This window comes from Schistocerca americana, chromosome 5 (assembly GCF_021461395.2).
Source record: "Schistocerca americana isolate TAMUIC-IGC-003095 chromosome 5, iqSchAmer2.1, whole genome shotgun sequence".
NCBI lineage: Eukaryota > Metazoa > Arthropoda > Insecta > Orthoptera > Acrididae > Schistocerca > Schistocerca americana.
Window position 1 is genome coordinate 559,520,238 of NC_060123.1, and position 12,826 is coordinate 559,533,063.

Here is a 12,826-nt window from a genome sequence, read left to right on the forward strand (position 1 = left end):
GCGCCAGGTGGAAATGGCATGGCAAGCCGTTCCACAGGACTACATCCAGCATCTCTACGATCGTCTCCATGGGAGAATAGCAGCCTGCATTGCTGCGAAAGGTGGATATACACTGTACTAGTGCCGACATTGTGCATGCTCTGTTGCCTGTGTCTATGTGCCTGTGGTTCTGTCAGTGTGATCATGTGATGTATCTGACCCCAGGAATGTGTCAATATTTCCCCTTCCTGGGACAATGAATTCACGGTGTTCTTATTTCAATTTCCAGGAGTGTATTTCAGTACCATTGGTAAAACTGCGACTGTGGAACAAAAACAAGAAAGATAACATGAGTACCATTGTGTATGTGCCATACCTTTCATTGATTGAAGTGCTTTAAAATAAAGCCAAACGCGTCCGGTGTAAATGAAACTTTTGTTACAGTCGCGAAAGACAGAATATTTCTCAATATTACATACAACACCTATGTGGTACTTAAATGAGATATTGTTATACAGTAAATTTTATATGAAATTTAGGTATCTTGTCCACATTTCATTCTCAAGATTGTGGCAACTATAATCGACCATACGGAAAGTATACGCTATGGACTTCTACCTCTGCAAACTCTTGAAAATTTCGTCAATGGTTTACTACATTTAATGCTGCATAATAACTGCGTCGAACATCGAAACAAAAGTAAGTCATTTATGGGGGGAAGGTATCAGTCAAGAAGAAGTGTAAAAATCAAATTTTTGGGCCAAATAGTTTTTGTGCAATCGAATGATAAGTGTGTCAAAGCAGTGGGAACACCATGTGTCTGCACAGGCGAGCAGTGCAGTGATGACAAAATAGCGCACTGCGCGGAATGCGGGAAGCACGTGTCTGCAGCAGCGAAAGGGTTAATGAAGAGACAAAGCACCAGAAATTTCAAAAAATAGCGTTCAAACGAATATAATTCACGAAGTAAGGCACTTCGATATTGTTTTTAAATAATTAAAATATTAAACACCGCACAAGGTTTGAGCTCATAACCTATCACATAGAAACCCAACACCTGAACCATTACGCTAACGCAGATAGTCTGCCAAAAAGAACACAGTGAGGACTTTAATATGTCACACAAAGTACTGATAAGCACTTTCGGTATGACTATGAATTACTCGCGCTTCGTCGAAGTACAATAGGAAATAAACAATTACCGCTCTTCTTTAGTGCGAAAAAGCAGTTCGTGAGATTGATACAAACACCTTTCCTTGCTATCGCCTGAATTAGGAGTCTTATTGCTTGTTTGGTTTAATTAATTAATAGAATATGAAGCAATTGGTATAAAGAACGCTTTTTCCAAACTTTCTATAAAAGAAAGTCTGCTATCAACATTGCTTTTGTTCAATTACTTTATTTATGACTGAACGTTTCTAAAACTGAAGACACTCGTCCATGCTATGCACTGCAGTCGAGATCTGACAACGTCGTTCTCTGTTCATTGGCTGACTGTGTTTTGTGACGTCAGATGCGCAGAACGAACCTAAACTCAGTCGCCAACATAAATGATGCGCACTTTAGCTCCAACTACCATTCCGTGCTCAAAGTCTGTTAGTTCCCGTCGTGTGCCGTAATCACGTCGGACACCTTTTCTCATGCATCCCCTGACTGCAAATGACAGCTCCGTCAATGCGCTGCCTTGTGCACCTTGTGTACGCAGTGCTGCCACTATCTGTATATCGTTACCTCATGAATTACAATGTTGTATCCTAACGTATGTTCTCAGAAATTTCTTCCTCAGGTTGAGGCCTATGTCTGATATTAATAGACGTCCTTTATCCATCCACACCGTCGTTGTTTGTGCTCCTCTGCTTTTATGTCCTCTTTTCTTCGGCCGTCACATTCTTTTTCCCTCCAGGATAGAACAGTTCCTAACTTCGTCTACTTAAAATGGTTCAAATGGCTCTGAGCACTATGGGACTCAACCTCTGAGGTCATCAGTCCCCCAGAACTTAGAACTACTTAAACCTAACTAACCTAAGGACATCACACACATCCATGACGGAGGCAGGATTCGAACCTGCGACTGTAGTGGTCTCGCGGTTCCAGACTGTGGCGCGTAGAACCGCACGGCCACTCCGGCCGGCCTCGTCTACTTCAGTGTCCCCAATTTTGAGATTAGGTTTATCCTTAATATCTTTTCTGCTACCCCTCATAACGTTCATCTTTGTTCGGTTTACTATCTCTCCGTATTCTATACTCACTAGACAGATTATTCTGTTCAATAGATCCTGCAAATCTTCTTCACTTTCATTGAGGATAGCGACATCATCAGAGAGTCTTAGCACTGATATTCTTTCATTTTAAATTTTAATACTATTCTTGAACCTTTATTTTATTAACATCATTGTTGTCTTAGATGAGTTGTGTAGCGCCACCACTATTTTTTGGCGCTACTAAATAAAATAGTGACTCTGACACGGCTAAAGCTAGGGGCCATGGAAGCGGATCAGACTGTAGCCGACCAAACAGCAGTGGCCACTCACCCCTGGCCATTAAAATATGGATGGCCCGCATCTCGTGGTCGTGCGGTAGCGTTCTCGCTTCCCACGCTCGGGTTCCCGGGTTCGATTCCCGGCGGGGTCAGGGATTTTCTCTGCCTCGTGATGGCTGGGTGTTGTGTGCTGTCCTTAGGTTAGTTAGGTTTAAGTAGTTCTAAGTTCTAGGGGACTTATGACCACAGCAGTTGAGTCCCATAGTGCTCAGAGCCAGCCATTAAAATATGGGGTTTTTCAATGAGAGTGATACTTTTTAAAATCGAAATCTCCAGTTTCTAATACATTGTTTGTGTGCTTTCAGGTGTGAAAATATCCAGTACAATTTGCAGTTTCATCATGCAACGACTCACGCTTCCCGTACGTTTAGAAATCATTAAAACATTTTACCAAAGTGGCAGCTCAGATGTGGATGCTCGTCATTTGTTCAGATTGGCCCGCCGTCATCGTTTCTCTGTTCAGGCTATACACCTCAATGTGCCAAGTCTGAGCGAAACTTCACTCTACACGACCAGACAACAACGTAAAGTGCGAAGTAAGGACAATTTCGCTGTAGTAGCGGCGAATATTGAGGAAGAACCGAATGCGTCAGTTTGAAGACGATCTCCACGGTTGTGGCTATCTGACAAATCAACTCTGCGTATCTTGCGAAAGGGTTGAGTCCTGCACCCATAAAAAGTTGTACTGACTCAACACTTGCAGCCAAACGATCACAGACAGCGACGTGGGTTCGCTGATTGAACTGTACAGCAGTTGAAATCTGAATTTGATTACAATAAAAAAATCATCTTCTCAGAGGAGGTACATTTTTGTCTTATTGTCTCCGTCAATACGGAAAATTGTCGTTGTTGGTGAAGGAGGAAACTACAAATGGTCCGTTAGGCGACACTCATTTCAGAAAAACTCACTGTGTGGTGCTGTTTATGACGTGGCCTTATTTCGTTAAAGATGATGAGAGAAGAACCTTTACGTCAATGGAGACCATTTAACACCCAATTTGCACGATTTTATGTGGCAACAACTTGAGACCATAGGTACTGAAAACATGTGGCGTCACGTGACACACAGCTGATGCTTCAGTAGATTTTCTAAGGGAGAAGTTTGGCGACCCTGTTATGTAAGGACATAGATCTGTAAATTGGCCGCCGCAGTCGTGTGACTTAACACCCACGATTTTTTTTTCTTTGGGGCTATATCATAGTCCAGGAATATGTTAACAAGCCACAAACTTCGGAACGTTTGGAGGAAAAAATTCGTCAGGCTATCGCAGACGTAAGGAACCATCGTGTGCGTCAGTACGTTCAAGCCAATGGCGAATATTTGAAAGATTTTAGTTCAGAACACAACTGCAATATGTAAGCTTCAAAGTAAAGCTCAATGTTCTTTCATATGTTGAGAGCCTTTTTAATTTCAAATTTTAAAAAGTGTCACTTTTAATGAAGACCGTTTAGGTTGAACAATACGGCGAAAGACTGTATCCCTGTCTTGTATCCTTCGATTATTCACTATTTTAAATAAATATTTGAAAATAATCATGCAGTGACATTTCCGAGAATTTTGTTTTCCATCATTTCGCATATTGGCATTTTTCTCTGGAACTATATAGTCTAGAAGGCTGTGCTTTTTTCTTGTTTTGTAGAGAACTGTCCGTTTCATAAGTTGTCTACACTGGCGGTACTTCGCAGTAAACTCTTTGAACTGTACTTTTGTTGGTGTTTGACAACAACAGTTATCCACTAGCCGCGTTTTAGTTTCTGTGTTTCCTGTGATAGTTTTAGTCATGAATAAACCAAAAGGAGTGTTTAAAAAAATATGAAACAAAGGGAACAGATGCTACAGAACAAAGATAGCAGCAGTAAGAGTGGTTAGCGCCGAAGGGCGTAATTTGGTTGTAAATAGTGACAGTCCTTCTACTCCTCCGAGTGCTTCCAAGAAAAAATTGCTGGGTAATGATGTAAAATACAACACAGCTCCAGACAGTGAAACAAACTGCAATATCACCAGTAATCCCCATATACTTAATTCAGCTTTGTGTGAAACAGTGTGTTGTAGTATATGTGGAGGGGAAATTGGAATTTCTGAAAAGCTATCTCAACGCAATGGTCTGGTGTGCACTTTGCAAATAATGTGTTTGGACTGTAAAAGCGAAAAAACTTTCAAGACTTCAGAAGTAAGTGTAAAGAATGGACTTTTTGACACTGATCTAAGATACGTCTATGGACTTAGATGCATAGGAAAAGGCCATTACACTGGTAAGGTTCTTCGTGGCTTGCTGAACCTCCCTAGTCCCCCTACAGAATCTATCAAATACAACTCCATAGTAAGAAGTAGTATCAAGGTGTGTGCTATGGAGTCTATGACTACAGCCACATAGCAGGCTGTAGCAGAAAATGGTAGTTCTGACATAGCAATATCATTCGATGGATCCTGGCAAAAAAGGGGTTTCCAGTCAAAGAATTCATGTGCATCTATTATCAGCATCGACAATGGGAAAGTGTTGGATGCTGATGTGTTGACTATGTACTGTCAGGGTTGTAGGCAAGCAGGCAAGAGTACTGAAAAGCAAACTAAGCATGAAATGAATTTTCAAAGAAACTATGAAGGAACTAGTGGAGGGATGGAGCTTGCTTCTGCAGTGAAAATGTTCCAACGTCCCTAGCATGACCGTGCTGTTCGCTACATGAGTTTTCTTGGGGATGGGGACTCACGATTGTATAAGGCAGTGGTGGAGAGTAAAGCCTATGGTGATTTGTCAATTACAAAACTAGAGCGCATTAATCATGTGCAAAAGAGGATGGGCACAATACCACGTAGGCTCTAACAGCAGTTGGGAAGTACCAAGTTATCTGACGAAATAAACCTCGGATGGGCAGCCTGGTATGAGTGTGCATGCACACTCATGCCAGGCTGTTCACCTGAGATTTATTTCGTCATAAAATACGCCTGGAGAAATTGAAGAATCATACCAAGTTATCTGATGGTCTAAGTATAAGACGTCGACTGACTGATAAACAAATTGATCAGATTACACAATATTATGGTATGGCTTTAGAAGTAACAGAGATAATTTAGATGGTATGAAGAGATCTGTTTGGGCAATTTATTTTCACAAGCTGCCTACAGATGCTGAACCAATACACAGCCTGTGTTCCACTGAATGGTGTAAACACTTCAAGGCAAAAGAGGAGGGTAAAGTAGGCACTTTCTCTCACAAAATTACTATACCAAATGCTGTTATGCTTGCGGTGAAACCTGTGTTTCAGGATCTTACCCAACCAGAGCTGTTGAAGAAATGTCTCAAGGGCAAAACACAAAATGCGAATGAATCATTTAACAATGTTGTATGGTCAAGAACACCAAAAAACGTGTTTGTTGGAAGGTCAGTCTTTGAACTTGGTGTTTTGGTTGCTGTTCTTACTTTTAATGATGGCTATTCTGGAAGACTATAGGTTTTGGAATATCTTGGCGTTCATAACGGCTACAACACCACTAAAAGTGTGATGGACTTGGACCAACTGCGAATCATGAAGGCAGAGATTGCAACAAACAATATGTCAAAAGAAGCCAGATCCAAGAGAAGGAGGGCAGCACTGGGTGAGGAAGTTGAAGGAGGAGATGAGGACTACCATCCAGGAGGAGTCTAACATATTTTTTAGGTATCAGTTGGCTGTATATTAAAATTTGTTTTTAAACGCAATTTTCTCAACATGACATTTTTCAGTATAAAAGCCCCTTTTCCTCAGAAACTTCTGAATCTACATCAATGAATTATTTAGCACATAACATAGATAGTACAATGATGTTGTAGCTCTAGTTTTGTAGTATTTACTGTAATAGTTAAAATTCAAGAAATTAAAATTGTGAAAATTTACACCAAAAAATTATATGTTTAGGGAAAAAAATCAAACTTTTTTCCAGTTGTTCTTTTAAAGTGATTGTAGAGCAATAGAGTCAAAAAACATGGGAGAACATGTGATAAAAACACCACATTTATATACTCAACAGTTCCTCAAAAAACGGGGCATTTATATAGCCAATTTAACATTGTCGAGATAGGAAGGTACGACTCCCCTTAATTTTAGAGGTTGTTATTTTTCATTACTGCAAAAGCTGTGATTGCAAGTTGGGTGTTTGAAATTTGTATTTTTTAGAGGTTTCACTGAAAAGTTTCGTTAATTTGCCCAGCAAGTAAACAATGTTAAGGTCATATTAACCCACATTAAGTGCATCGAGTTTAAAAGTAAACAATAATAAATATCCAATGACGATTTTTTAAGAATAAAATTTTAGATAGAATTTACCACTTCAAATTGGTCGTTACTCTGATATACAGGGCGGTCAGAAACAGCCTGATAAGCTTATAAGGGTGTTGCAGTGCAGGTTGTGTTGATAAATAATGTCTAAGAAGAAAATTCGAAACGTCGTGCTATCTCCGATTTAACTAGCATTGAAGTTAACCAGTCAGGCCGTTGCCCGCGCAGATTCAAGTAGCCTGCCAGAGAGTATCGCCAACTGCGTTCTTCCTTTGGTTTCCTCGATCCGAACAAACGTAGCTTTTGCTCACATAATTTAAATTTATCACATCCGAAAACGGTACATTTGAACTGGTAATTAGCATCTCCGGGTCGCTCATATGTCTGTGCATTACCGTATTTTAGCGTTTGCAGTTGCTTGAATTTGCACGCGCAGCGACCTGAATGTCAAACTTCAATGCTAATTAAATCGTAAAAGGGGCAACGTAACGAACTTTTTCCAAGAATTATTTCTCAATACAACCTCTCTTGAGCAACAGCCTCACAAACATTTAAGACTGATTCTGACCACCATGTATTTGAAAACAGTGACGTATCTGAAAAAAAAAACATTACATTGCAGGTACTTGAAAAATCTTATTTATGCGATTTTATTGCAACTTTACTGCGCAGTTTCTGAAACCAACCAACAACGTTAATTGTTTGCAGCCGAGGTCTTCAAATGAGACTGATGCTAGACACATTATTAGGTATGAGTTGCTAACTAAATTGCTCATTTTTGGACCTACAAACATTGTAACAGACGTCACAAATTACTGACTACATTCAAAGAATATCATAATACTTACTCCAACGAATAACCCCCACATCTTCAACGCCGTTCCTCCCCCTGTCATCGTCCAGAGTCCCCACATTCCTCAACTGTATAAGTAGCTGCATGTAATCATTCTTGGTGACATTGTTCGATTCCCTGAAGGTGATTGTATACCTCGCCAGTTTTATGAAGTATTGTGATGTGGGATTTTTTTCGCCTATCAGCCTGTACCAAATCAGATGAACAAACGTAACTGACGCTGTCACAAAAACATATATCAAACTCGTATCTTGTGGCAAATGAGAGATATATACAAATAAAAATGTAAATGTTCGTTTGTTCAAATTCACAAGTCTACGAAGGTTTTTCACCGAATGCTTTGACATTTTGAAACAACGTTGCATTGGAATACATCAGTATTTCTTCTATGTCCCTACTGGAACGACACATATAATACATAAATATATATGTAATAATTACAGGGAAAATCTAAATGTAAATGTTCGTTTGTTCAAAATCTTAAATCTGCGAAAGTTCTTTGCCGACTGCTTCGAAATTTTGACAGAACGTCCCACTCGAATACGCATGTGTTTTTATTACATCTACTTTTAGAAATATATAATATATCAGTAAATATATAATGGATGAAGTGGAAAAGTTGCTGCCAAAGCTCTCAAAAAGTTATTGACCAGTTTAATTCAAATTTTTACACAGTATTCTAATGAACATTGGGACAGCATAGGCTATATATATTAATATGTATAGTATATAAATATATATGCAATACAGAAAGGGGCTACATTGTCACCGAAAATCTCAAAAAGTACTCGGCCGATTTACATCAAATTTTTATACGTTCCCGAATAAACGCTTGGACACATATGGGTTACATATTTTTTAACATATATAATATCTACATACTTATAGGAAATATACAACAACGAAACGGTCTTATCAAACAGAAAATTTGTATTTATGGCTTATTGGATTATGATTACAATATTATTACAGAACCTATTTTAAAATAACAACAAACTAGGTCAGAGTGGGGGGGGGGGAGATGGACAGAGGGGTGGGAGGAAATGGACTTAGAAAGCGGAAAGGAAAAGGTAGACAGAGAGAAAGACTAGGATGAGATGGAGAGAGAAGGGAGAGGAGGAGATTGAGAGAGAAAGGGGGCATGAGGCGGTGGACAGTGGGGGAAGGAAGAGTTGATGTACAGAGTGGGGCGGAGACAGTGGGGCAGGAAAAGAGGGAGAGGGAGGGGGAGGGGAGGAGAAGATAGACAGAGAGAGAGGGAGTATATGGAGATGGACAAGGAGAGCAGGAGGACGAGATGGACAAAGACAGGGAGAAGGAGGAAGAGATTAGCACGTACATCCAATTCCCATGCATATTACATGTTAGAAACGTGTGCTTCCTCTCTTTTTTTTTCTTTTCAACTGAAACATATTGAGCCCCTCCAACGCGTGGCCAGGAAGAATTAGTAATAATAATATAATCGTTTCAGACAAACCTTCTAGGAAGAATAAGATTTTTAAGTTACGTTTTTTCAGTGGGTTGTCACACAGTCATGAAAAGTGGCTAAGAAAGCAGCGTGACAAACGATTTATCAAAACACATTTTTTTTATGTGGAAACTGAAATACTCCATGCAGAGAATGAAAAAAATGCTGCAGTAGGTATTTCAGGTATTCAGGTTATACAAAATAACAGGGCTATTCAAACTTATATGGACCATATTAAAAAATAAATAAATATTATATAAATGTGAAAGTACTGCACTCACACAGTTCAAAAATCGTTTCGCAATTGATCATGTACTGTCTTGTGTACGCAATTCTCAGAATGAAATGTCTTTGCTCCGAATGCATTTTAAGTGGCATCGACTTCTGTAAATCAATGGGTGCAATATTTGCAATGGTAATGGATACCAAAGGGAGTCAAACAATAGGTACCTAATGGTCGCAACTGATCCACGCATAGTGATGTTCTTCCATTGAAATATTGGAAAACTACACCAATGCACACCAGCACAAGTCAATTTGTTTTAATTATTAGCTGATAATATCATATGGGAGGTGAATAATGCGCACTGTTTGCTCCACGTGCATGGTGTTCTAACGTGCTCTTTTCGCGCCAATTAGATTTCACCTTACTGCCGATATATTGACAATTTCGTCGGTTTCGGTGAGGATAAATAGGGCTATTCCTTTTTCGAGCTTTATATTTCCATTTCTATATACATATCCGTAACTGATCACTATCGTATTAGGGCTCTAGTTCTACATGGACATTTAGCTATAACTGCTTACTTGGCAAGCTTTCTGTTAGAAAACTTTTTTATCTCATTTATCTTTATGCGAAATACAAATCGCTGGCCAGGCGCAAAGTCAGTCCATGCACGGTTTCGTCTGTTAGGAATGCGACAGTCTTTGGCTGTATAGTGAAACCATATCTATACGCTGTACTTTGGTGGCGACACCTGACTGACCAGGCGTCGGAAATTTGAGTTAAGGTGACCATGTGGAACTGAGAGACCAAGCATACACGTTTCTGCCGGAGGCCGGGGTAGTGGCATCGAGAGGACGCTGCCCTCGCTTTTCATGATTCTATCGGTTCAAATTCTTTGTCTAATGTTTCATTTCGATGGCCATTTCTGCGCTGCAACATACAGGCATGCGTGGCGAGAACGTTGCTTGGTAGCGTGCTTTGGCGCAATATCTTATTCCCATAACTTTCAGCTTTGTATTAGTGCTTTCTTTGTGACCAAGGTTATATCTGTTGTTCAGAGTGAGAGTCTTCATACCATGTTCAAGGATCAGTATCGGTCTTTCAGTAGCTGACTGGTGAATATGGGTAATGGCACATGTTACTATCCCACTGTTTAGTATTAGTACGGGATTAAAAATTATTGGGGTTCCTTTTTTCTAAGTTGACGATTGTTGGTAACAGTGTCCCACGTGGTCCCATAGAGAACATTTGAAATCTTATTGCTGAGCTATCGGGTTGGTTTTCTTCAGCAACGATCAATAATTATTCTAATTCCTCTTCAATTTATTCTGGTCGGGAAGCCACTTACATTTTATCACGCTTTCAAGGTCGCTGCCACGTGCTCATTTACTTTTTCTTTAAAGTCGTAGCTCACATGAACACACTTAAATAAATACTTTCTGGCTTCAGTGGAATCGTTATCTAGACAAGTTGCCATCAGCAGATTATATAGTTATACTGCATGGTAGCATACATATTGCAGCAAGAACAAGGGATAAATGAGCTGCTGAGAAATTCGAGCCACGTGTTGATTTTGAGTATGCTGAGAGGGACTACCGTGATCGACACTTTTTATGACGCTATAGAACATGAAATGAACATCTCCACTGCACACACCCTCTCTATAAAGGAGGATGCAGTACGCTTTCAGGTTGTGTTAACAGGTTTGGGTGTATTGGTCGTCATCATGTATTATTCAAACATATATACAAGATCTCTTATGCAGAGGGGTCCAGAAAAGTAGACCCTCATTGATAGTCAGTATCAAAGGAACAAAATGACATAGCGTTACAATTCTTCCCATTAGCAGCCAAACAACGTCGATGCCCCTGAACTGTTGACCGAACTACGGCTGTCAGTCTTGCTGGTGTGATAGGCGACAGGATTCCTCGATGGTTTCTCGTAGCTCGTTCAGTGTAGCTGGCTTCTGTTGATAAAATTCACTTTTCAGGGTCAATCACACGTAGAAGTCAAGAGGTGTAAGGTCTGGAGACCGTGGCGGGTACTCAAAAGCTCCTCTTCGACCTATCTAACGTCCAGGCAAATTTTCATCCAAATAGACTCTGACATCTCTGTGGTAGTGAACCGGAGCGTCATCTTGTTGTAGGTGAAATCGGACGGCAGGTAAAACGGTTGTTTGCAGCATATGAAGATACTCCTCACCAGTTAGGGTATCTTCAAAGAAGAATGGGCCAATCAAACCGCGCGGTGACAGACCACACCACACACTCGGTAAATTAACATATTTGCCCACGTGAACTAGAGAATTTTCAGGAGCCTAGTACACGCTTTTGTGGCGGTTTGCAGTACCTTTCAGTTTGAATTTCGCCTCGTCAGACCAGATAACCATCAATGCAAACCGTTCGTCTTCGTGAAGTACGCCATCAAACCATTCGCAGTACTCTGTCCGATCCAGATTGTCCTCTGTCACAGCGTGCAGCGATCTTGGAATGTACATTTTCCACTTCGTTGTACCCTTCAGAATTCGTCGCACGCTTGATCGACTTACCCCTCCTTCGCACGCTCCCTGCATCACAGATTTTTGAGGTGACGTAGTAAAATGTTGCAACACAGCAGCGCTGGAAGCTGGACTTGTCGATGTTATCGATCTGCCAGACCTTTCCTTACGCACATCCTGAACAGTACCATCGGCTTCAAATTTATCTGGTATACGATAAATTGATGTACCTGTTGGTGGCTGAGTTCCGTACACATTACGCCGTTGTCGTTGTACCTCCATCACGTATTCGTACCTCCAGTACCACTTCAATATAGCCTTGCGTTGCTCAATCGACAATCTTACTTCATTCATTGCTGCACTGTCAGTTGCTGGAAAACGCACACCAAGATCTATTGAGAAAACAATGGACTACGCTACTGCGCAAAACTGCAGCGATATGTCATTCTGTTCCAGAGATATTAACTATCAAAGAGTGTCTACATTTTTCTGGACATTATCGTTGGCAATGAAGGTCATTCGTGAGTCCAAAAAATCTCGTAGAAAGAAGTCACAACTCGTCAATGTTCATTCATGGCTAAAAATTTTGTACAGGAGCGGAATACTTTCAGGGCATTGGTACTGAAGCCTGTGGAAGCAATTATTTACTCAGATGTAACTTAAAAAGGCGTAGGAGGGTTATAGCTTACTTGAGAATTTTGAATAACGTTGGGCTAAGGAAGAGTGCCACAACCGAGAGCATCCTGGTGAACGACGTCATGAAGATCCTGCGTACCCACTGGCGAAACTCCGAGTCGGGGTTCCGCAGGGAGTTGGCCTGCACGCCAAACGCTAGAGAGGCGATGACGTCAGTGGTGAACCGTGCCGCCAGTTCGTGCATGTCGGCGATATCGCCAGTTGCCGCCGCCGACTCGAGCACTTCACAGAGGTCGACAGCATACTTCCGCATCGCCTGCGAACGCCCGGTAACAGAAGGCAAATGACTTATTCTGCAGGGTGTGCTGTATTTA

The 12,826-nt window shown here is 40.8% G+C and overlaps 1 protein-coding gene across 1 annotated transcript in view; it reads right to left on the reverse strand.

The window, feature by feature from the left end:
* The window catches only part of LOC124616007 (cytochrome P450 6k1-like), a 79,417-nt gene that overhangs the window by 34,957 nt on the left and 31,634 nt on the right, over window positions 1-12,826 (reverse strand). Inside the window, exons 4-5 of the mRNA XM_047144218.1 lie at window positions 12,506-12,768; window positions 7,621-7,811 (exon numbers count right to left, since the gene is read on the reverse strand). Coding sequence (XP_047000174.1) covers window positions 7,621-7,811; window positions 12,506-12,768 — 454 coding nt within the window. The remainder of the gene's footprint in view (window positions 1-7,620; window positions 7,812-12,505; window positions 12,769-12,826) is intronic.